General features: G+C 36.4%; 1 protein-coding gene across 1 annotated transcript; it reads right to left on the reverse strand.

Moving 5' to 3' along the window:
• Positions 1-21,657: 21,657 nt before the first annotated feature.
• Positions 21,658-25,980, reverse strand: LOC141647775 (rop guanine nucleotide exchange factor 7-like). Its single transcript, XM_074456101.1, has 7 exons — positions 25,321-25,980; positions 25,120-25,239; positions 24,769-24,923; positions 23,765-23,839; positions 23,394-23,684; positions 22,739-23,092; positions 21,658-22,406 (listed from the first exon to the last, which is right to left on the reverse strand). The coding sequence occupies exons 1-7, from the start codon at positions 25,538-25,540 to the stop codon at positions 21,927-21,929; spliced, it is 1,695 nt and encodes a 564-aa protein (XP_074312202.1). The 5' UTR covers positions 25,541-25,980; the 3' UTR covers positions 21,658-21,926.
• Between the last annotated feature and the right edge of the window lie 1,625 nt (positions 25,981-27,605).

Raw genomic sequence — 27,605 nt, forward strand, 5'->3', positions numbered from 1 at the left:
AATTTAACTTCATTTTCAAAACTTTTACTTTCATCTTTGACGGTGAATAACTTTCTTAACATAAATCTTATAACAGAGCCGTCCATAGAATCCATTTACTGACTTACTACGAAACTCAAAATCAGATAAACTTAATTCAATTCCTTCAAACAATACAAGCTTAGGTGTCGACTCATATTTCATAATTTACAGATTCATCTTATTCATTTCAGTCCTATCTTTACTAATGAACGACTATTACCTCAACATCAGGATTTTAGTTACACTTCTTTACTCAGTTATATTCACGGCTAACACGACTACAGCATTTAATCGGAGACCTTTTAGATAGTACACATTCCCTGGTGACGTCTCATCAAAGCATACGATTCGTACCATAAAGTAAAGCAAGTAACTACAAATTAACTGTGTTCAATCAAATTTTTACCTCTTTATTATAGATCTATTTATAACAGGTTGCATGGTCACACAAAGTATAAGTACCAACTCAATTACATGTTAAATTTTAAAACGATTTATCACGTCATAAGAACTAGACAAGAGTCTAACCATATAGTCAATATGAGAAGATTATTAGTTTAGATCGGAGGCACACTATAAAATTCCCAGTTAAGCTCCTTACGGAACCATCGACTGTGCGTCATGAGTAATTAACTTAATAATGTAGAAGTCAAACAACTGAAATTACAATTGAGTATTAATAGTTATATGATTCACAATAACAACAAAATTACTTCCATATCACACATATGTTTAACATTTTAGCAACCATACCATTCAATTGTATCCATCAACTCAGTATAATTCATTTTCAGCAAAAATAAAAGATATCGCATAAACAACTTAAACATGTACATATACCATCATATAACTTGTAAAACATTATCTATGACAAAAGATTAGTAAGGTGAACAAGTTCTCTGGTTTGCACGGTTTGAACAAATAGGCAACTCGCGGCTCAATTAAACGTAACTATAACGACTATCATTTAAACATACGCATGACATGTGAATCATCAAAGGGTTATCTCATTATAATTCGATGGTTCGAGAATATATTTCAAATATCGTAACTATATCAACTATATTTCAAATATCGTGACAATTGCAACAATCACCTTAGCATTTCATGACCATACAACTATGAACATATCCAATAAGGAACAACAACACTATTTTATTATCATATCATAAGTTTAGGTTCAACTGAAATAAATTAATGCAATGAAAGTAATAAGTATAACTATAGGCACACAGACTCACATAAAAGACATGAGAACTCAGATGACATCCTACATGTGTGAACATTTAGACATACTCATTACTACCATCCATGTGTAAACATTTAAACATAATTATTATAAATATTCACGCGAGTATATTAGAACAATCAAGTTAACATTTAACGCCACCAACTTTACCAAGATATGACAATATAGTTTTATATTTATATATATCCGACCACTATACAAATATGATGAACACACCAGAGATATTACAACATGCCAAACATATATAAAATATGCAACAACTGGACTCGTATAAAATATTTCACCCTCGATTAAGGATCAGATTAAGCTATTCAATTTCACTCATACTATCATGCCAACAATGTTATAAACTAAACTTTAATTTTTTATCACTTGTTAAGATACCTAACCAATGCATATGTGTGCTACTATCATCATATAAGGACACTATAATTTCACATTAATAAGGCTCATGAAATAATCGAACAACTGTATGAAAACTCAACATAGAATTCACATTTTAAAAGTTATGATTCACGTTGTAACTTCCAAAAATCACGAATAAATAACCGTTCAACGAAAACTTGAGTTATATTACTTTTATAACATATAGAGAGTTAATAATTCGTGAGAAAAAGAATGAGGTCCAAAGCTCAAGAATTCAATTTTTAAAGGATTTTACAACTCAGTTGGTCCAAACAAGTATGTGACAAAGAATTGGTCGAAACTGGGTCAGTTTGCAAAACTTACCATTTAATATAGAGACATCAAGAATTTTCGTGGCTTATCAATTTGAAAACATATGCGAATCTTCTGATCGATGGAGTTGGAATTATGCAAAAATTATTAATACAATTTAAATGAGGATTTTTACAAAATCGTTGGTCAAAACATCACTGCACAGGAACTTCCTGACCACAGCCCACTAAAATATTTATTACTCCTAATCCGTATATCCTATAAGCATGAAACTAACGCCAAATGAACATAACTCACGAGGCTATCTCTCATAAAATTTTCATCCATATGCAATAAACAGAAAACAAATGGCAGTAAGATCAATTAAAGAGTAAAATCAAACAAAACGAGTTTCAACACTAGGTCATTCTTTACTATGTTACAAGCTCTTATGAGCATACTATGTATACTAACCCATCCCAACTTAAATCTCACACTTTGTACTTACGTAAACATCTATCCCATAGAATCCCTTCGCATCTCGATCTACTCCTTACATCTAAATCATGATTGCTATGACTAGAAACATGCAATTCAATAGCGTTTCTGATTACTATCACAATACTAGCATGGCTTGGGGATCACATAACCGCATATCGCTAGACATAATAGCACTATCAACACGTCATTCAACATCCATCCAGATAAATATCATCAATTCGCAATTATTTTCACGCTCACGATTACCACAATCCAACACTTCATTGATTATCAACCTGAACACGAAAATTTATTTCTCATCTCCACAACATCATATGATCACGTCATCATTCATACAAAATACTTACCGTAACGTTGTCCTGCAGAATGGTTAGAATATATGGGTTTCAAGAGTTACATCAACTCGATTATATCCAAGGTTTTCCTTCTAACTACCCCATTCACTCAATTTATCTCGGGTTACCTGGTTCAAAACTGAGAGGGCAAAAGAGCACGCATTAAGGGCGCCTTCTTAACCGCACTGTGAGCTCCTAACAGTTTATTCCCAGGGGTTCATTTTATTTAGACACATCCTACGTTCATTGGGTTCATTGGTTTAGGCTTGAGGATCGTTCGCTCTGATACCACTTTGTAACACCCCGATTTATAAAGGAGCCTCTAGCAAGACATTCCCTAATAAACCGGATTGTTACCACCATCTCGGTTTCCGAGGTAGTGAATAACAAATTAAACTCCAAGGCAAATTACATAATTTCTTTAACTTAACTTTTTACAAAACCTCATTTACATCAATTACAAAGAACTAACATAAATAAAAGTGAAAGTCTTCTAAATGATGATCTAGCTACTAAGTCTTCTGATCCAGTGTCTCACGCCCATCAAGCTCCCATCCTATCTCATAAACCTGTCAAGTCTGCTCCTCAATATTTGAATCGTCACAGGTGTTCACGAATACACAGGGTCAACCACGAGGTTGAGTAGGGAATACAATGAAACAACAACGATAATAAGTCAAGTGTATTTCCCTACCTTTTCGCAATCCAAGCACACAAGCAATCAATTATGATCCTTCACATATCCATCACCTACATAACATAATTATGTATAATTACCACCTACTCAATCAAATAATCATACACATAACCTAGACTCATCATAGCTTAATAGGAATATCAACTTAAAGAAAAAACACGATTTTTCCTGATTTTCCAGCACATGACAGACTCGGAATAAAATACATAACTAATTCCAGAAAAATCAAATTGATACAGGGCCAATTGAATTGGAACCCCATGAGTCTTAGTTACAAATTATATCTAACGTGTTTTCTCAAATTCCAAACTTATCAAGAGTTTTCAGACTGATTTCCAAAAACTGACAGAAACCGTCGCATATAAAGTATTGATTCATAAAACGAGTTTAAAACATTATTTTGCAGTAATTCCAAATCCTATTATCATCTAGACTATACAAAGATGATGTATGAAGAAGGCTCATAACTGAATCGACATAAAAATTAGGGTTTCAAATCATTTTCCACAACCAAATCAGATTCGCGGACTTTTCAGCGACATGTTCATAAATAAATCACCTAGGACAAACCATAAACAATTTGACTATGAGATTTTATATGCATAAACTAGACATCAAATAAACAGGACTTTCATTTCAAACTTTTTGAAGACGAACACTTTAAAACAGTATAAACAATGGAATGAAATCGACTTACAAACAGGGAAATCGAATTAGGTTGGAATCGATGAGAAATCTTCAATCAATTGAAAGGCTCGACCATTCTTCCTCCTCTCCCTTTCTCTAGGTTTAGAAATGGTTTTATGAATGATAAAATGAAAAGAGGGGAGAGGGAGAGCGGCTCTTAGATTAGGTTTAGGGTAAATGGTGGTTACATGTTCCGGGTAGAGCAAATGGGTTAAACGGGTATGGTCGTTGGGTAAATGTAGATGGGTAATTCTTGACCCAAATGACAAAATGTGATGTAGCCCGACTCAACATATACGATATAAACCCGACTTAATAACATTCACGATATTACGATGCAACCAATATAAAATGTATAATACTAATATATAATAATATCCGTTTAATCGATTATATAAAATACGGAGTATTACAGCCAGCAGGATCTCAATGTCAGCCATCTGGTTCCCAACGGCAGCTAACAGTGTCCGCCTTCAGGAACCCAATGTCCATCATCAGAATCCTGGCGCCCGCCAAGTTGAGTTGAGCATCCTTCAGTAAAAATCCGCCTGAAATCCGCTTGCTGGAAAAATATGATAGGAGAAATCTACAGGTCGGCATCTTCAGAACATCAGTTTGCAGATTTGTAGAGTCAAGGAGTGACAGAAATCAGTGTGCCAGAACAACGGAGTATGGTTCAGCAGAAACGAGTAGATCGGGGCACCAGAATTAGGGGTACAGAACAGGGATGCAGAATTATCTTAAATGTATCTACTAGGAGTCATGCCTAGCAGGCTAACAGCAAAGTGCTCCATCGCAGTTTCAGCAGTCTCCTCCAGGAGAAGTTCTAGCATCCTTCTCTAGCTGAGTTCCAGTGCCATCTTCCAGCAGGATGGCAGCATCTTGTTCCAACAAAGCCTCGGCTGCTGAATCTAAGAGGGTAGCAGTTGTTTGCTCCAGTAGCGGAATGACAATAGCAGGTAGAATTTGAAGAGTCAATTTCCCTCCTCAACGAAGCTTAGAAGCGAAATTGAGGGCAAACTGTTTGGGCCAAAATTTACTATTTGGCCTAAGCTACGTGGCACGAGACGAGTGGGTAATTAATTAAGCAAATGGACCCATGTCATACATGGGGGAGTTGGGCCCTTGGACCGAAAGGAAAGAAATACGGATAGAAGACCGAAGACGGGTATGGCCCGTGAAGACTAAACCCTATCTTGAGGAATAAGGCAGCTAAGTGGGAAACCCTAATAAACCCATTCACTATAAATACAAGGAGACAAGAGGAGAAAAAGAATCAATCATCCATCCACACAAAAACATACGTAATGGCGTGCAACAAAAGGGAAGTAAGCTAGCAAGAAGCATCTAAACCACATACGAGCCATTAAAGCAAACAAACCCCTTAAGAGTTATCCCATCATCATTATGCAATCATTAGCCAATCACAAATTACCACAATTATAATCTCACGCATAAACCCACAAAATACCCACTAAACATTTGATTAATACTTTGTCTGACTCGCTTACGCACTGGACATATAATTCGTCATCAGATCCGAATCCGTTGAATATTATACTTGTACTCTAATTATCAAATAGTGGAATATTGGCGGGATACCGACTCTGCCCGCGGTTGTTTCCCACATCATGTTTTCCGCGTCACCAAAATCTCTTGTGTCATTATTCCTTTATTTTGCCCTTTACATTAATTACTTCATTATTTCGCCCTAAGTCACATATAATTTAACCCCCTGATACGAGGCTAAAAAGAGTAGGTCACTTTAACTCCTAGCGAGATAGAATATCGTGTTTTGACAGTTTTTACCCAAAACAATGATGATATTAATAAAATCAGATATGATAAATGTATAAAATCATAATAGCCGTAAATTGAGTTTTTATTCAAAATAGATTTACATCTCATTAATTTCATTTTACCTCATTGCATGTTGATTTGAGAAAAAAAATGATTGGCAAAACGAATCAAAATAATTGGCTAATTTTATGAAGAGACATGTTAAACCTCACACACAATTTTACTGAATCCCGCACATTTTTCTGCTTTATTTCGAGTTTGCCCCCCTTATTTTTCACCACCACCAAGAGAGAGAGAGAGACAAATAAAAAAGAAGGAAAAATTACAAATAACCACCATGTATTTGCGTATTTTAATAAATAACCACCATGTATTTCTATTTTTACAAATAACCACCAGACTTTCATGTATACTCCCCCAATCACCACCGTATATTTGACCCGAGACTTGTTTTTCATAATTTCCGACTCTTTAATTAGCAATTTATTTGAAATACCCATATTACCCTCATTGACTTAAATCATACAACATATCCCCTATCCCTTTCTCAGTTTCTACTTTCTCCCCCAAATCATCCTCATTGTTTCCCATAAAGTTGAATATCACCAATACAGTCAATCTCGTAGTTTAGACGAACATTGCTAGCACTGCTCAAAAATAATGCCAGGTCGTGGAGGATATTGCAACCGAATTATAACCCTCAAATTCGTCGTTTTGCAGAATTATAAAGGTTAAGTTCTTAAGAAAATTGGGTTTATGTATGCAGAAGAATTAGATGAATGAGAAAAGTGGGAAAATGGAAGCACCCCAGTCAACTAGTATCCCTGCTAGAATGAATAAATATATATAAAGAAAAAAAACTCAAGTGTGAAGGGAAATATCCGTAAAATTCCCTTAATTTTAAGGATTATAACGTAAATATAACATGCGATTTTATGGTCATAAACGAAATACAATAGAAAACGATAAAGATTAAGAATCAACCTCGGGTCCTTTGATGTGCGGCGTAAAGAACAGAAATCAACAGAGATTTCCTCCTAATCGTTGCACCCAAGACCATCTGAGACTATGCCCTTGTGCTAGAAATGCTCTCTAATTGACTTGCAATATCGAGAGAGCTATTGTGAGGTTATTCGATGTGAGATCTAGAAATTTCAGAGAAGAATACTCTGAAACCCTAATAATTTTTTTTTTCAAAATGAATGATTGGGTTACAAAGAGGAGAAGCTCTCCTTTTTGTTTCTTTCATTCGGCCAGCCGAGCCCTACATGGGGAAGTGGGCTTCCACTTCCTCTTAATTTTAACTCGTGGTCCGGCTCGTAAAATGCTAAATGCATATGACGCGGTTTTATTATAAATCGTCCTCGGTTATCGGTTATTAAAACATCAACTAATAACTCGGGTTAGTTGAAATATTAATACATATCCGACAAAGACAATATTGTATAATTAATTCAATATACATTAATTAAATATAATTGTTTATATTTAATTTACGAATTAACTGTTTAATTCGCCTTAGCCCATTTTATTTAATCCGTATTAAATAAAATATCTCAACATCGCATTTTGACTAATTACTAGTCAAATGACTCGGACTAACTGCTTAGTCAATTTTGGCATCTACATGACTGTATTTTCATACCGTCACATCTCTCAAACGTATCCTATAGGTGTGACTTTTAGGGACCAGTTGATCACCGCCATCTGTATGACAATAACGTCAAACTTATCTAGCAAGCCAATCGTTATTGATAAACGTGGACCAACTGATTATAATACAAAAGTATACCCTTTGATCCTTTTAGAGATTTATAAGTCCTTGCACTAACTGTAAAGGACACCAGCCCCAACAAGCTCCCACTTGTCCGTACAAGTGTATGTGCAATGACGTTATCCGCACTAACTGGAGGACACAGCTCCAACAAACTCCCACTTGTCCGTACAAGTGTACGTGCGATAACCGATTCTCATATTCATTTAAAATTTCTCTCACTCAATGTAAAACAATTTGCAGATCCGGATCCGCAAAGGTCGTATTTTATAATCAATCTGTATCAAGAGTGGTTTCCCCGACTAGAGAGTAACTTAACTGATAAAACGAATCCGTATCCGAGCATGGCCATGCATTTCGATTCTGACTCCTCGAGTGGCCCCGAGAAATATCGAGTACCGATAAAGGCTGAATATTTCCTTCAACTCGACTCCTTCCGATCTAAGCACGCATGAAATGACCAGAAAAAATCTACTTGGCCCCTGTTACGGATGACCGTGAGAAAGAAACCAAAGTCACCCAAAATCTGCCTTAGTCTCAAGAGACAGTCGATAGTCAAAAGAATCGACTCTTAGGATCACCATGGAAGTCCTATCCACGACCGGGCACCGAATGTTATAAAACATTTAGGACTCCACGTCGATGTCACAATTGTGTCCTACGAAATATCCGTATAAATTGCCTCTGTGATTGGTCAGTCAACCTTTTGACTTATGGTTCGTTGAACCCACCATCAACCAACGTCACAAAATAATTACCTTGAGTTATCAGCTCACGTGGGCAATTAAGGACCAAAAATATAATGTTTGTTCAGTTCACTTTGTGGTGTTCAAAATTTGTCGTACAAATCCACATGAAAAACAAAATATATAAATATCAAAACGATGATGTTGTATAGAGTACAAAAGAGAATGAATCTAATCCATAAAAGAGTACTACAACTTAGGAACACGTTTAATTCCCATGGAATTAACGTGCCCTTCATGCTTATCTTGTCGTAATGGTTTAGTGAGAGGATCTGCTATGTTATCATCTGTAGCAATCTTTTCTATCACTACTTCCTTTTGCTCCACGTAATCTCGGATTAGATGAGCTTTCCGTTGTACATGTCTAGACTTGTTGCTAGACTTTGGCTCCTTAGCTTGGAAGATGGCACCACTATTGTCGCAATAGATGGTGATCGGGTCATTCGAACTAGGCACTACAGATAGTCCATGTAAGAATTGACGCATCCATATCGCTTCCTTTGTAGCTTCAGACGCGGCATAGTACTCGGACTCGTCGTAGAAATTGAAAGCAGTTTGTTTGGAACTCTTCCAAATTGATCGCAGCGCCATTAAGAGTAAAAACGAATCCAGATCGAGATTTCGAGTCATCTCGATCCGTTTGGAAGCTAGCATCTGCAGAATCGGTTGCGCATAGCTTTTGAGGGCCTCCATAAGTCAATGCCCAATCTTTAGTCCTCCGTAGGTACTTAAGAATGTTCTTGTGACCCACCAATGTGATTCACCCGGATGTCGTTGGAATCGACTTGTCATACTCAATGCATATGCCACGTCCGGACGTGTGCATATCATGGCATACATGATTGATCCTATAGCCGAGGCATAAGGAATCCGTGTCATGCGCTCTTTCTCTTCCGGTGTCTCTGGTGCCTAAGACTTGCTGAAATGCACCCCTGGAGCCATAGGAAGAAACCCCTTCTTGGAGTTAGTCATGCTGAATCTCTCTAGGATTTTGTCTATGTAAGACTCCTGACTGAGAGATAACATCCGACGTGATCTATCTCGATAGATACGGATGCCCAGAATTCTTTGTGCCTAACCCAGATCTTTCATCTGGAAATGGTTTTTCAACCATACTTTCACCGAAGTTAAGAGAGGTATGTCATTCCCAATCAGGAGTATGTCGTCAACATACAATATTAGGAAGACAATCTTGCTCCCACTCGACTTGATATATAGACATGGTTCCTCGACCGATCGAGTAAATCCATTGTCTTTTATCACTTGGTCGAAGCGATGATTCCAACTCCGAGATGCTTGCTTAAGTCCATAAATGGAACGCTTAAGCTTGCACACTTTCTTAGGATGTTCTGGATCGATGAAACCTTCGGGTTGTACCATGTACAACTCTTCCTCCAAAAAGCCGTTTAAGGAGGCGGTTTTCACGTCCATTTGCCAAATTTCATAGTCATGAAAAGCGGCAATCGCTAAGATAATCCGAATGGAACGCAGCATGACTACGGGTGCAAAAATCTCATCGTAGTGCAAATCTGGCACTTGGGTGAAACCTTTAGCAACTAGTCGTGCTTTATACATATCTTGTTGATCTTCCACAGAATGCTTTATCTTGTAAAGCCATTTGCATTGAAGGGGACGAACCTTAGCAGGTAAGTCAACAAGATCCCATACGTTGTTCTCATACATGGAGTCCATCTCGGATTGCATAGCCTCAAGCCATAGCTTTGAGTCAGAACTAGTCATGGCACCTTTATAGGTTGCGGGTTCACTACTCGTTAAGAGTAGAATGTCATCTATGTCATGTTCCTCGACCATACCAATGTATCTGTCCGGGGGAATAGAGACTCTTCCCGACCTCCTAGGTTCTCTCAGAATATTAACGGAGCGGGATTGAAGGAACCGGTTCCTCCAATGGTTGCTCGGTATTTGGTTCTGGAATCTCCGACAGGTCGAAGGTTCTATCACTCTTTGCATTCTCAAGAAATTCCTTCTCTAAGAATGTCGCACTAGCCGCAACAAAAACGCGTTGTTCGGTTGGCGAATAGAAGTAATGACCAAGTGTTCCTTTAGGATAACCTATAAAGTATGTCTTGACCGATCGCGGGCCGAGCTTATCCTCGTGTCTCCACTTGACATAAGCCTCGCAGCCCCAAACCCGTATAAAGGACAAGTTAGGGACCGTTCCCTTCCATAGTTCATATGGAGTCTTGTCAACAGCTTTAGACGGACTTCGGTTAAGTATTAGAGCGGTGACAAAGAGCATAACTCCACAATGAGTCAGGCAACACGGTGTGACTCATCATGGATCGAACCATATCAAGTAGAGTTCGATTTCTCCGTTCGGACACACCATTCAACTGAGGTGTTCCAGGTGGAGTTAACTGTAAGGCAATCCCACAGTCTTTAAGGTGTTGATCAAACTCGTGAGAAAGATACTCGCCACCACGATCTGAACGTAGTGTTTTAATCTTTCTACCCAGTAGGTTCTGTACCCTATTCTGGTATTCTTTGAATTTCTCAAAGGATTCACTTTTGTGCTTCATTAAGTAGACATAGCCATATCTACTTAAATCGTCCGTGAAAGTGATGAAATACCTATAGCCTTCTCGTGCGGTGATTGACATAGGCCCACATACATCCGTATGTATGAGTCCTAATAGGTCAGCAGCGCGCATTCCAACACCTTTGAAGGAAATACGAGTCATCTTACCGATGAGACATGATTCACACGTGCCAAATGATTGAAAATCAAAGGCCGAGATAGCTCCATTTTGGATGAGAACATTTGTTTTTACGCGTTTCTCATTAATGTGTCCCATACGGCAGTGCCATAGATACGTTTGATCTTTGTCACCAACCTTTAACTTTTTATTCATTACGTGTAATATTTCGGTGGTCTGATCTAAAACATAAATTCCGTTCATGGAGACTGCCTTGCCATAAATCATATCGTGTAATGAGAAAATGCAAGAATTATTCTCTATTACAAATGAAAAACCAAGTTTGTCAAGTGCGAGAAACAGAAAATGTTTTTAGAAAGACTCGGGTATATATAATAGCGATTATATAAAGATAACTCAAATCCGCTAGGAAGCTGGATCACATATGTTCCCCTCGAGACGGCAGCCACTCGTGCTCCATTCCCGACACGCAGGTCCACCTCACCCTTTACGAGGGGTTCGATGTTTCGGAGCCCCTGCACATGATTACACAGATGAGAACCACAACCAGTATCTAGTACCCAAGTTCCGTAACTTGCGTGGTTAATCTCAATCATATGAATAAAAGTAGAAGAGGAAGAAAACATACCAACAGGTTTAACGCGACCTGCCTTTATGTCCTCATGGTATACGGGACATGTACGCCTCCAATGCCCAGTCTTGTGGCAATGGTGACACTCCATGTTACCATCCTTGCTCTTTGTCGCGCCTGATGAGTTGCTCGACTCACCAGGACCACTCTTACCTGAACCCGACTTCTTGAACTTCGCCTTACCTCGCTAGGTCTCCGCTTTAGCTTTGCCCTTACCTTTGCCCTTGTTTGACACAATGAGAACATCCTGTTTCATGCTCCCACTGAACTTCATGTCCTTCTCAGTGCACGAGAAGGGAGTGCGATTCATGGGGACTTTTCTTCAAATCATTCATATAGTAATTCGCTCTAAAGAGCGCAAAACCATCGTGGAGTGAATGAAGCATGCGGTCAATCACAATGTTCTCGCCGATTTTACAATCAAGCGTCTCCAGCTTCTCGACATTCTCAATCATGCTGAGAATGTGTGGGCTAACTGGTTGGCCCTTCTGGAGTCTCGCATCAAAGAAGTGAGTGGTATGCTCATAGGTCACGATTCTCGGTGCTTTCGAGAATTCCTTAGTGAGCGTGGTGAAAATCTTGTTTGCACCATGGGCTATGAAACGTTTCTGCAAATTGGGTTCCATTGCAAAAATGAGTACGTTTTTAATCGCACCCGCTTCCATACAGAAATCGTTAAACTTGGCGATCTCATTAGCTCTAGCCGTGGGACCTGGGTTTGCGGGATGGGCTCTATTAGATATTTGAGCTTCCGTCGGCGGCAAAGCATTCCGTAATGCCGCCTCCCAGTCCGCGAAGTTTGATCCATCATTCTTCAGTCGAGTAGACTGATTCATCTGATTCATGAAGATCCGAAGCCAGGACTCACGGTCCAATGTGGCACTTGTCATTGGGTCGTTAGTGGGACCAGCCATTTCGTTATAGCAGTTTAATTGATCGTGTTTTACACTGAAAAAGGAAGAAAAACAAAAACGAAATAAGCAACTCATCGAGGTGATTTAAGTCTATTTAAAATTCATTTTAACGTGTAGACTCATTGCACTTGCATAATTGATCTCCCTCAAGAATGATACAAGTGATCCCAAGACTCAATTTCTGTAAATTGATAAGCCAACTGTTTAGCTAATTCTTCCGTAAGAACTCTTGGTCGATAAATTTCCGTAAATCCTATCTATAGTCCACCATAATCACAGGATCGTACGAGTGACCATAGTGTTGAGATAAAATAGGTCAATCGGTTCCAACTTACCCGACGTAGAAGGGGTCATATTATGCCTACCGACGAAGAAGGGACTCATTGGAGTTTGACCTATAAAGACCATTCTCAATTTTGGTTTATACAAGGAAGATCCCATCAACTTAATTTTAATTCATTTTAAGTGAACGAAAAACTAGCATTACGTGAATGAATTAATTTAGGTGATGGCTCAAAATGATCGTGTGACATGAGAATGTCATAGAAAACTAACGCGTGACCTCTATATGAGTCAGTTTTCATGCAATTATTAGGTGGTTTGGTTTTTAGGTGGAATATGATGCATATTATCGTAACGAAAAAATAAATAAAAGAATGCAATACGTAAATAAAATTCCTAGTGTGGCCTATCCTAGTAAAAAGAGCATAATACAACTTTGGAATCCACCGTTGGACCCGAAAAGCTTGTCTTGATGTTCCATCTATGTCCATGCAGCGGGAGTGAGCATCCGGTTCTCCGTCTTTGGTCTTCTCAAAAATTACAATTTAAAATTTACAAATATAAACCTATTTACATTCTAAATACAAAAACTGTAATTACAAGTGAAAAATCCAAAACGGAGATACGAGATCTCCAAATACAACCAAGACCGTGTTCCATCATTACGGTAACACGTTCTACTAAGGCCACACTAAGTTACAACTGTTTGTAAAAATGAATAAATACGTAATAAAAGGCATTCAAGGCATTCAACAAAAACGATAAATAAAATGCATCAACTAAAACAAATTTATTCGTGACATAATTCCGTAATTATGTTAAATTTATCCAAACCACCTTTTAACGATTAAAATTTATGTGATAAAACCGCTTCTATCAGTTTAATTTTAATCTAATACAATCCATTACTTTAAATACAATTTAAAATAACTATATGGTACGTGAGTGAACCGTTTCACTATCAAGCGAGTGTACAACATCCGTATGATGTACATTTTATGGCCAAAATAGAATTTAAAACAAAAGAGAATAAAATTCAAAGTCGCAAAACAAAATCCCTCGATCCAGGGACAAAAGTGCTCGATCGAGGAACAACAGGCTCGATCGATCAACTCGCTAGTCGATCGAGGGTATGCAAAAGAAAGTGCTCGATCGGCGTATTGGAGGTCGATCGAGAACTTTTATTAGCAAAGCTGTTCGATCGAGCACGAGGACTTCTCGATCGAACAGTTGGGGTTTTAAAAAGGTCGATCGAGTTAAGCAAGCACTCGATCGAGCAAAAACAAGACAGAAAACCTCTCGATCGAGTAGAAACATGCTCGATCGAGAACAAAAATTTCTGAAAAATCAAAACCCTCGTGAAACAGTTTGTCAACACAAACCAATTTCAATTTTTATCAAAAACGCATGAAATCAATTCTACAATTGACAAAACTTAACATATTGCTATAATCTCCGTATAAAATAACAATATGCAAAATACCAAAACGAAAACAGAAACAAAACAGCCGTGTAAAACATGTGACGGCACGGTTTTCAAGACAAAAATTCAGCCGTGTAAAAAAAATTACCAGCCGAGTAGATTTTGTACAATAACAAGATCGTTTCAAATCGATTTATGAAAAATCACAATGAAAATTTACGTGGCCTCGCTCTGATACCACTTGAAGGGAAATATCCGTAAAATTCCCTTAATTTTAAGGATTATAACGTAAATATAACATGCGATTTTATGGTCATAAACGAAATACAATAGAAAACGATAAAGATTAAGAATCAACCTCGGGTCCTTTGATGTGCGGCGTAAAGAACAGAAATCAACAGAGATTTCCTCCTAATCGTTGCACCCAAGACCGTCTGAGACTATGCCCTTGTGCTAGAAATGCTCTCTAATTGACTTGCAATATCGAGAGAGCTATTGTGAGGTTATTCGATGTGAGATCTAGAAATTTCAGAGAAGAATACTCTGAAACCCTAATAATTTTTTTTTTCAAAATGAATGATTGGGTTACAAAGAGGAGAAGCTCTCCTTTTTGTTTCTTTCATTCGGCCAGCCGAGCCCTACATGGGGAAGTGGGCTTCCACTTCCTCTTAATTTTAACTCGTGGTCCGGCTCGTAAAATGCTAAATGCATATGACGCGGTTTTATTATAAATCGTCCTCGGTTATCGGTTATTAAAACATCAACTAATAACTCGGGTTAGTTGAAATATTAATACATGTCCGACAAAGACAATATTGTATAATTAATTCAATATACATTAATTAAATATAATTGTTTATATTTAATTTACGAATTAACTGTTTAATTCGCCTTAGCCCATTTTATTTAATCCGTATTAAATAAAATATCTCAACATCGCATTTTGACTAATTACTAGTCAAATGACTCGGACTAACTGCTTAGTCAATTTTAGCATCTACATGACTGTATTTTCATATCGTCACATCTCTCAAACGTATCCTATAGGTGTGACTTTTAGGGACCAGTTGATCACCGCCATCTGTATGACAATAACGTCAAACTTATCTAGCAAGCCAATCGTTATTGATAAACGTGGACCAACTGATTATAATACAAAAGTATACCCTTTGATCCTTTTAGAGATTTATAAGTCCTTGCACTAACTGTAAAGGACACCAGCCCCAACAAAGTGTTCCTGCTAGCTTCCGCTGGGAGTCTGCATATCGACCTCCTAACACCATTCTTGTTCTCAGTAGTGTTCTGGATCTATCCATTCAATTTTATGTGAAATAATTTGGGGATTTAGGGTTTTTGGATTGATTTGGGGAAAAAGGAATAGGGATATGTTGTATGGTTTAAGTCAATGAGGGTAATATGGGTATTTCAGATAAATTGTTAACTAAAGGGTCGGAAATTCTGAAAAACAAGTCTCGGGTCAATTATACGGTGGTGATTGGGGAGTATACATGAAAGTCTGGTGGTTATCCTATTCATTAAAAGAACAACCACAGAGCTGAGTTGTCAGCCTGTGGTTAAAAGTTGATTATTCAAAGGATATATTTAGCGGGACCCACACTCTTGACCCACGTTTATTGAATGAATTAATTACCTGGATGCATTGCGTCATTGCTGGAAATACAAATCCCACTTTTTATGTGGTCATATCGTCTAATGTCATTAACTAAGATCCAATGTCATCTATGTTAATTTATATGATTAATTTATTAACATTATCGTATTCTATGTTCAAACTACTCCTGATATTGCAAGTGCCTTGATCTGTTCATGCAACTGAAACCGAAACCGCAAACGAATTTCTTAAACAATTAGTCCTTCAAATCAAGGAGACACTATCTTATTGGTCCAAATAGACGATTTGTGTAACTTAACTAATACGGAGTAATTAACATAATAAATGCACGAGAAAAAAATGTGAAAATATCCTATTCATTAAAAGAACAACCACAGAGCTGAGTTGTCAGCCTGTGGTTAAAAGTTGATTATTCAAAGGATATATTTAGCGGGACCCACACTCTTGACCCACGTTTATTGAATGAATTAATTACCTGGATGCATTGCGTCATTGCTGGAAATACAAATCCCACTTTTTATGTGGTCATATCGTCTAATGTCATTTACTAAGATCCAATGTCATCTATGTTAATTTATATGATTAATTTATTAACATTATCGTATTCTATGTTCAAACTACTCCTGATATTGCAAGTGCCTTAATCTGTTCATGCAACTGAAACCGAAACCGCAAACGAATTTCTTAAACAATTAGTCCTTCAAATCAAGGAGACACTATCTTATTGGTCCAAATAGACGATTTGTGTAACTTAACTAATACGGAGTAATTAACATAATAAATGCACGAGAAAAAAACGTGAAAATATGGTATTTAATAGGAGTAAAAAATAATCAAGTGAAATACCCCAAAAATTTAAAAACCCAGAAATTATAAAGAAAATAGCCATAAATTTAAAAGCTTTTAAAGTAATTAATACTCATAAGAAAATAGCCAAAAATTTAATTTACATTATAAATTACTGTAATATAAGACGTTTTAACGTTTAATTTACTCGACTTACACCAAAAGAATAATATCTCAACAGATAAAGAAGTTTTATCAGAAAAAAAGATTCAATTAACAGTATAATAACTATGAGCACAATATAAATAATTGCTCATGTTGTCAAATAATTAAAAACGAAAATACATATTGGAAAAATCTCAGAAATGGGGAGAAACCCAGAATCAATCGAAAAGCGGCAAAAGAAAAACAAATTTTTTCATAAAATCGACAAAAATGGCCAAAAACTTGGCGCACTACACTATAAACCCCAAATTAAACACCAAAAATTAAATGTCATTCAACCTTAAATCGACCTAGAAATTTAAATCTTTATGTCAAGATAGACAGAATGGAATAATTTACTCGATTTATACCAAAAAAAATAGCATCACGATTCACAATAGATCCAGATGTTTAATCAAACCACATATCTAATTATGACTTTCATAATTATTAAAAATAACAGGTGCAAGGTTCACTATAATTTTTAAGAGACCAATATAAATAATTATATGTGGTCAAAATAATTAAAAACAAAAAATTAATTGGAAAATCGTGGAAAATATTGAACTCGAAATAATTAAAGTTCATTATCCAAATGCATGATGAAAATTAATAAAAAAAAACCTAATGAAATCAAAATCGGAAATTAATCAAATAATTAGAGTTCATTTTCAAAACGAAATTGAAAACTTAATCCAAAATCGGAAATCAATATCAACATGCATGATGACTTTGAGAACAGATGTAAAGTATTTTCATTAGCAGATCCAATTATCAACAACATCCAGTGATCTATTATTGATGATTTTCGTAGTTTTAGATGAGAGAAAATAAGAGGATGAGCGAGAAGTAAAAAAACGTAGTGAAAAGTAAGAAAATAAGGTGATCGGAAATTGTGGAAATTGAGGGTTGATATGGTAATTTTAAGGAGAGAAATTGAGTGATGAGAGGACGATTAAGCCAAGTTTGAGAGGTCAAGTGAGGGTGGGAGTGAGAGTGAGAGTGACAGTGACAGTGATACGAGTTTAGGGTTTACACAATATATAGTGATGCATTTATATATGTGACTGGTTAGGGTTTTAATGAAGGATTATTATGGGCCATTGTTAATTGTTTTCCGATTGGGCCAAGTTTTGATAACGAGGAGTTCTTACTTTTAGTGTTGGGATTTTGGACCATCTACAACGCCCTCTCAAAAATATTTTGTTTATCTTTATACATTTTAATTTTGATTCATCTACTATATTTGACCCGTTTTAAACTTGAGACAAATACTTTCGTTTTAAATGAGAATCTGTGTCATAAAAAAATAGTCGAAATAATTGTCAGTTACTTTAGTTATTTGTTTAGGTAGTGTATGCATATGGATTACGTATATAATTTTTAATACATAACGTTATTTACGACGTGTTATATTTTAGTAAAATTTATGAACGATATATTATTATCCTTTAATTTTTAGTTATTATATATTTATAAGATAGTATCACGGGTTTGAATATTTAAGTTTTCGACTGAATCATTCTAAACGTGTACGGGTCAGAGTTTTAAATTTTTTCCTATTTCACTATTTACTAGATAATAATACTCTTTCTCATCCATCATATATTCTTTACATTTGCTTTTGATGCGAATTTTTACAACCTCACATACATGTAACTTCTAAGGGTGCTTATATTGTAATAAATATACATATTAGCCCAAGAAAAGGAAATGTAAAATTTCGATTGAATATACAGAAAAAAGAAAAATGTAAAGAAACTAATGAATGCGAGAGAATATGTTATATGTATTAAACAAAAAAGGGGTTGAAATTGCCATTTTAAACGTGCACGGATTAAAATCTGCATGTTATCCGTGCATAAGTCCTACAACTGACTAAGAGTTGGACTGAATGAAAATTAGTTTTGACAATTGCACGGGCACCAATTTTATGACAAAATAGTTTTAACAATCGCACGGGCTTGCAACTTTATTAAGACCTGTTCAATTTTACAAACTTTGTGTTATTTTTTATCCGAATAATTTTGACTCATATATAAGTCGGGTTTGTATGAAGCCGCCTTATTAATAAAACAAAGAATAAACTTAATTTTGGTTAAGCAATACGACATATCGAACTACAATAACTACTCAACCAACTGACCCTAATGCATCATTTAAGCTGGTTGCAAATGAAATTTATGATGCAAATCTAACTTAAATATGTCTTTAATTTAAAATTGTTTGACAAAAAGTGGAAAATTTTTATTACTTTATTTTAAAATTTTATTTCTAAAGATAATTAACTTTAAAAGGAGATAATTAATTAATATAAATATTATCTGAACTGTAGTTGAGAATATTTCATAGTGCATTAGGGTCAGTTGGTAATTGCTTAACCAAAATTAGTTAAATATTCAGCTCTATGTCGCTATTTCAAGAGTCACAAGCAAAAAGGGATTGAAGATTCTGATTTGCGATAGTGATAAACGCGTGTCCAATAGAACATATAACGTAGTGTATAAAGAAGTTTTTGAGAAGCTATAGTTCAATTAATTAATGATTGTACCCCGTAACAACTTTTTGTTGTACTTATTTCTTTCCAATTTGTCTACTTTAATTTTGTTAAGTCTTATAATTTTGAGACTTTTTTTTTATGTATTTCGAGAATTCCGAAATTAATACTACCATGAAAGAGCATCCCTTATTAACAATCCTACTTCTCAACTCTAAACGACAATTCCGTGCAATTCGCACAGGCATAAAACTAGTTTGTAAAAATAGAAATATATGGTGATTATTTATAAAAATACGCAAATACATGATGGTTATTTGTAATTTTTCCTTAAAAAAATCCCAAAAAATAACCTGATGGGTGATGGCATTAACCTTTTAGCATATACACCCGTGGTAAATTTGCAAGAGCATTGACTTTTATCAGGAATACGTAATATTGTCAATCAAAATGAGAGGTTGATTTCATTTTATGTTCTTTATACTCCATATCGTCCACTTTTCCAGCGTCAATGGAGGTTGTTTTCATGTAATTCCTCAACTTTTTTTGTACAAATTCGACCACCACTCTTTTATGCGCCGGTCACCACGCCCTCTGACCACCCTACTCCGACCTATTCGACGACTCCACATTCCCACAACCACCCAACATACATTAATTGTAAATTGTAATCCATCGATCCAAACCCTAATTGCAAAAAAAAAAACCTTTTTAAACAAAAAAATATCAATTAAATCGGTTAAAAAACAAATAATAATAAAATTGTTGATAAGATGGAGAAATTACGTGTAATATGTGCGGATTAAGATCCATAATTGCCGATCTATTGACGAATTGGTTAGGTTTTTAGAGAGAAAAAGGGAGATAAGTCTTTTTTATGTCTTTTTTATGATGAAGAGTAGTTATGGAATATTAGGGCAAAGTGCGTGAGATTTAGTAATGGTGTGCGGAATTTAGCAATTGCGTTTCATGAAATGTGTATTTTAATGATTTTTTTTTTCTCATTCTCAAACCATCTTTTATTTCAGTTAAAAATATTATATTTTAGAGTTTAATGAAAACATTATAGTTTAAGGTAAGGATAATGGTTTAATGAAAGAAAAATTATTTGTTTCCTTATTTAGGTAAGTATACTTTGAAGGGAAAACTTTTTATAATTTTTATTCTCTCGGAAATTGATTGTTTCCATATCCTCTATTAATATTCATATTGAACCTAAGACCCTGCACTCGTTTAATATATTGAATGCATTTAATTTACATTCACCATTACTAACAATCAAAATAAAAGCTTTGTGATCCAATATAATCTAGAATTGATAATTTAGATAAATAATTGAATTCCCAACTCCTTGTGGTTCGACCCCCGACTTCAGTTCGCTATCTACATTAGTTAGTTACCTTAGGGGTTTTTTTGTGGGGATGAGCCTTAGTAACCTAATTATGCTCACTTGCAACATGTCACTCGCGTTGAATTTAATCTAAAAAATGAGCATTGGAAAGTACTAAAACAAAAGGTGGTTGAGTTTTTAACTAAGCCTGAAAGCGTATTAACTTTCCGGATTTTATTTTATTTATTGGTTTCTTTTCTACATGCGGAAGAAGAAAACTTACATTTAGCTGAAACGAGCACACTATGGAATCTCCGCTACGGGGGGACGCACTTTATTCATCCTCTCAGAATGGGAATGTTCCAAAAATGAGCCAATAACAATATCCTCAAACTATTTAAAGAATGGTGAATAAAAGAAAAGCTGAAAAAGTGCCAATGACAAACGGTGAAATTTGATGGCGTGAATGCTCTAAGGATTCGTATTTCATAAACACGTGTCATAAAAACTGCGTGTTCTAGCTATGTTGTCATGAAGTGAAAAGAGAGTAGAGTCGTCACGCTGTCGTACACCCGTTTAGTGAAATGTCCTTTATGTAGCTCACATATCCCAGGAGCTATTGGCATCTTTATTTCATCATTTTACACTACTATTATTGGAGCAAGGATCCTCTCCATTTTCTTATTTCCATTTTTTGTTCATTTCCTGTCACAATCCTATATTATATTATTATCTCATCTATCTCATCAATTACTTACCGTTAGATCGGTCTAAAATATAATCCGAACCGTTAAAAAGGAAATGGAAGGAAATGAAGAGAAGAAATGGAGAGGATCTAAATCGCATTATTGGTAAAATAGTACGCATACCAAATCATGGCACTAGAGGCCATGACACCCAAATGGTTTTTTTTACAGCAATAGACACTCCACATTTGACATTGTGTGCATAAAGAAAACTTCAGAGCTCATGGTTGTCCACCAGTATATCACACTGATTCCTCATTTATCTCTACACTATTCAAATACGGAGTATATCTTTATACACAAGTACACAATTGAACCCTACCTCAAGTTGCAAATTAAAGTGCGACTACTGATGCTGGGCTTGCAGCTTGTTTTCCGTCTTCATGAGTCATCACGTCATCAAAACCAGCAGACGTTTCTCTGATGGCATATGGAATTGGGTCACCAACCTGACTAACTTTAGCATCAACATTCAAGTAGTCCGTAAGCATCTTTTTCACTCCAAATCCTCGGTTCACAATCTTGCTACTGCTGCTTAAAAAAGGGGATCTTAAGGGTGATTTGTCTCGTTCTACTTTCCCTGGTGAAAGACTTGGGGAAGTTAAGGCCGTCTTGTATGGGGTTCCGGCTGGGAGATTCGTGTAAGGAATAGTCACAGTTTTATGAGCAATGACGCTGACTTTGGATATTGGTGATAATTCCCCGTGTTTTGCTACGTCATCAACATAAAGGAGGTCATCTATTCTTGCAACAATGTTAAAGGCAAGACTCTCTAGTACCCTTGAATAGCTCTCGAGAATTGACTTCCCGATATCCTGAACCACAACAAACAACAAATTTAGGCTTTGGAAGAAAATATAATTTTCAACATAAATAATACTCCCTCCTATATTCTTCCCATTTCATTTTGCAGAGTCTCCAGCACCCCCCGCCTTTTCTCCATAATGCATGCTAATATATTTACTTTTTTTGTCAAAAATATTACTTTTTGTAAGATTTTTGAATAATACATATGAATGGTTTAGTATCATTTATTAAATTTCTATATTTTTCAACATACTCCCAGTCAAATTTTTAACTATGACCACAAAATACGAAATGCAAAGAACATAGAAGGGAGCTTGAGATTGTGTAAAAAAGATCCAACCTTATTGTACTGGATTTTGGCCATGTCTAATGTCGTCTGAGGGAGACCAGGGAAGCGTTGTTTCAGGCTAAGCAGAAGGCTTTCTGCTCTTTCCGCAAGCAGTTCTCTCTTCTCTGCATCAATCATTAAATCCTTGACCATTTCCCATGATGATTTAGACATGGATCTCCTTGAGCTGTTCAGTTTTGAACTCGTTTTCTGCCTCCATGAATACATTGAGGCTTCCACTCGATTAGCTATCTCAATAGCTTGGTGTTCAGATGATAAATCAAGGCAGTCCAATAAACATTCTGAGGAAAATTGATCGGAGCTAATGTATCGATAGATAAGATCACCTAAACAGGCCCTTCCATTCTGTAATTAAAAAAACAAAAAAAGAAAAAAGAAAAAAAAGTTAAATGTATATACATGGTAATACACTATAGCATAATATTGATAGCATGTAAACTATACTATCTTCAATACTAGCTAATTACTCTCTATCTTTTTTCATACATGGGATTTATCATGTTAAGAAAAGACGCTCAGGCACGAATCATGACTAGGGTTCAAAAGCTGTCTTGAACAATATTTTGTGTGCCTCCTTTTAAACCCAAAAAAAAAAAAGAATGACATTCTGACTGCTTTTGGTAGGAGTTATGAAAACTAGATCTACCTTTGGCAGATTTTCCAAATACGTATCAGGAATCTTAATGTCAGCCAACATGATACTATTTATAGCCATAGCAGCCTTGAGGATCTGGTTGGTAGAATCTCGTTTATGCTGCAACTGTTTCCTTACGTCTTCCTGAAGACCACCAGGTGGCACATGAGGGACAGGCAACCACCATTTCTCCTCTTGGCGTTGGAGCTGTTTTCTAAAGGACATTGATCCATCAGTTTCCGTGGTAAGAATTCCTTGGTCAACATACCAAAATTCTGTGTTGCTAAAGCTATCCAACATTTCCTGAAACCAAAAAAAGTATCAAAACGCAGAATTTATTCTATGAGAAGTTATTCAAGATATCAGCGGCAGACATTTCTTACAATCAGCATATTATCGAGCTTTCTGAGAGCCGGAAGATTAACATAAAGATCTGCTCGCGGCCTGCAGGTCATCACCTGTTGAATTTAGACAAAATTTTATCAACAACCTCATGCAGTGCAGTTCTATAATTCGGAAAATTTATCTAACGAATAGTTGTTCATCTTGTTATGCGTTATACATGCAATTCTCGACGCAATATTCATTATGGATCATAAAGAAACACTCTCTGTTTTCCTGCGTACCTCAGAGGCTCAGACCAACTGACCTCCTTTCCCATCCATTTGTAAAAGCCCCATGAGAAACTGTGGTAATTATCATTTATGTTGTCTCTGACTATATTATTCTTTATTAGTAATTAAATGTGTAGTTATGATGAAACTCATGAAAAATTTTGACATAAAATTTAGTAATATTCTGAATCAGGTCCTACCGTAAATAACTAATTTTGGGATTAAGCCTTTATTTGGATACAAAAATTGGAGATTAGTGGAAGTGAGGGGGGAGGGGGGAGGGAATATAATTGTCATTTTTTTTCATAATCTTCCTTACATCGGAGGAGTGTTAATTTGGCTAGTAAGAATGAAAATGGAGCTCTCTATTTCCCTCTTCTTCAGCATGCTAACCAAAAAGAGGAAATTGTCCCCCTCTTTCCTTCAAATCCCTCCATCAAAACAAAGGGTAAGAGTCTGTTCTTACTTTGGAAAGGATTGGTCATTGGTGTAAGGGAGGGGATGGAAGCACGCAGTCAAAATCAGAATATCAAGAATTGTAAGAAGGATGTTGCAAAGAAGCAACCGCCTTGCCACCTACCAAGGCTCTACCTTCAACAATGAGCAACTTTAGACCCATGCAACTCCAGTAGTGTCAAGTTTAATCCATATTCGATAATCATGAGCTCATCACATATAAAGTAACATCCACACTATGATTACGACATTACACAAGTAGAATCTTTGAAGCCACAGCATACAGAAATTATTAACCTACTAAAATGTAAAGTTACCTCGAGTTTGTTTCCATCAGGAAATGTTTGCCAATTAGGGATTAATTCAACAATGTGATCACCAACACAAAGAAGCCAATCCATCTCTCTTCGCCACATGGCCTTCTTCTCGGATGCAAGAGGTTCTAGCCGCCATAGTTGCCCAAATAGTGTGGCTACAATCAGATATGAAACTCATCATCACAAACGAGCAACCCAAACCCCATTAGTGAAACAGGTAAATACCGAGTTCAGGAAATTAACCCATTAATCCCTCCTTTCCTACCCGTCCCAATCATTTATTTAAATCCAAAACCAACATAATCAGCAAGTTGTGGGTGAATATTGTGATTGATTAAGAGTTGAACATACCACACAAATTAGTAACAGCATTAGAAATAGCCAATGCTGTGGAAACCCCATTTCCACTACCAGACATATCTTCTCCAAGCAACAACTTTGCAAACCTTTCCTTCATCATCTCCATTTCATCTACAATTACAACATCCAAAAATCATAATAAAAAATGGCAAAGAATATAAACAAATAAATTAAATGAACAGAATGCAAAACCTGGCAATGAAGAGTGTAGGTTGTGGAAGATGCATTGCGCAGGCAATTGAGTAGTGGGGTTGACGGCGGCGGGTGAGGGAAAAGGGGAAGAAGTTGAGGGTGTTGAAGAAGTGTCTTCTCCATTAACAGTTGCTTCAGATGTCCCAAAATCAGTACTTGAACTACTCTCCCTTCTAACTTCCTCATATCTACACTCTTTATTTTCTGCATTGCTCTCCATTGTACAAAACCTTGTTTACTCTCCCAGAAAAATACCCATTTTATTTATATATGGATGAAGAGGGTTTTTTATGTGATAAAGTTGGGCATGTCTGCTAGTGAACTAGTGAAGAAGAGAAACAGCCAGAAATAGGGGAGACTTGTTAGTTGGAAAATGACTCAAATTTTGTTGGGTTTCGGAGCAAAGTAGAGAGAATGAAGTTTCAACAGTTTCAACTTAAGTAAGCTTCCAAATAGAAAACAACAAAGTCTATTTTATTTACATTTACATATACTTTTACTGTTAGGAGTATAAAAAGGTTGTTTAGGTTTAGGCTCTTCCAACTCCCACTATGTTATTTGTTTGTCTCATAAATCTATGTTTGGTGTTTCTGTTTGTGGTTTGCTTGGACAGGGTGCTTACTTGAGAAGTGTAATCATGTATTCATTTCAAGAAATGATGATAAACACGAAAAGTGGAAGGGAATCGTGTAATATACGAGACTTCCATTACTAACGTCAATTGTTCAACTTTCCTCATTGCTTCATTAGGAAACGCTTTTGCATCAAGCTACTACATACAAATAGGTATGGTAAAGGGTTAGGCTACTAATTTAGTTACTTCTAAGTTCTAAAGATGATTACAAATAACATTAGTCATTAGACCTAAACATTAGCAAAATAACTCGACAAAACATGACTCTAATTGACTCAAAAGACTTTACATGACTAATTTGAAATCACTATTATTGTTGTAACAGAAGCAAGAAAGAACAAATAAAAGAACAATAAAGAGACAAACACACAGATTTACGTGGTTCACTAACGGTGTGTTAGCTACGTCCACAGGGCAGAAGGGAGAGAGTTTTATTGATATGTGAGGAGTTTTCAGATTACAGATTCAGACGATATGACTGCTAGGTAGAGGCTTAGAATGTTTATATAATATTCTCTAAGATCTAATACAGAATGACCTAAGAAAGGCCCAAGACAGACCTAGCCCTCGCATAGTCGTTCGAACGACGACTAACAGAATCAAGGCACAAATCCAACAAATCTCCACCTTGACTTGAATTCTCTCACAAACAGACAGATGTATCTGATGCATTCCCATAAATGCCGGATATACCAGAAAGCTCTTCTCCCTTCCCCCTCAGATATTGCCCACAAGGGGACATTACAGACTGCGGATATTTAGCAAGTCCAAACAGTGTTGGAACTTGCTATGCGGAACTTGCTTGGTGAACATGTCAACTGGGTTATCAGCAGTACCCATTTTTGTTCACCTTAATCCTCTTCTCATTTCTCAGAAAGTGATATCTCACATCTATATGCTTAGTCCTCTCATGATGGACTTGATCTTTAGCCAAACATATTGCACTAAGACTGTCACAAAATACGATAGCTTGCTCCTGATGTAGACCCAGATCACTGACCAATCCTTTTAACCAGATACCCTCTTTAGCTGCTGCAGTCAAGGCCATATACTCTGCTTCAGTAGTAGACAAAGTAATCAGAGGGTCGCAATGTAGCCTTCCAATTGACGACTGAACCACCAAGAGTGAAAACATAACTAGTCATTGATCGTCTGCTGTCAACATCTCATGCATAATCAGAATCTGCGTATCCTGACACAAGGCACTCTCTATCACCTCCATAAATGAGACCAGCATCAGATGTACCCTTAAGATACCGGAAAATCCTCTTCACAGCTTGCCAGTGCTTTTTACCTGGATCACCCATAAACCGGCTCACCACACTGACTGACTGCGCTAGATCAGGTCTAGTGCAGACCATAGCATACATCAAGCTACCCACTACACTAGAGTACGGAACTCGGGACATGTACTCCCTTTCTTCAGCTGACTTGGGTGAGAAAGCAACAGACAGATGTGCATTCGATGCACTAGGAGTATCTATGGATTTAGCTGTAGACATGCCAAACCTTGCTAGCACCTTCTGAATATAGCCTTTATGAGATAAGAAAAGCTTCTTCTTGCTCCTATCCCTGTAGATCTCCATTCCCAGAATTTTTCTTGCTGCACCCAAATCTTTCATCTCAAATTCAGCACTGAGAAGACCCTTCA

The sequence above is a fragment of the Silene latifolia genome, chromosome 3 (assembly GCF_048544455.1).
Source record: "Silene latifolia isolate original U9 population chromosome 3, ASM4854445v1, whole genome shotgun sequence".
NCBI lineage: Eukaryota > Viridiplantae > Streptophyta > Magnoliopsida > Caryophyllales > Caryophyllaceae > Silene > Silene latifolia.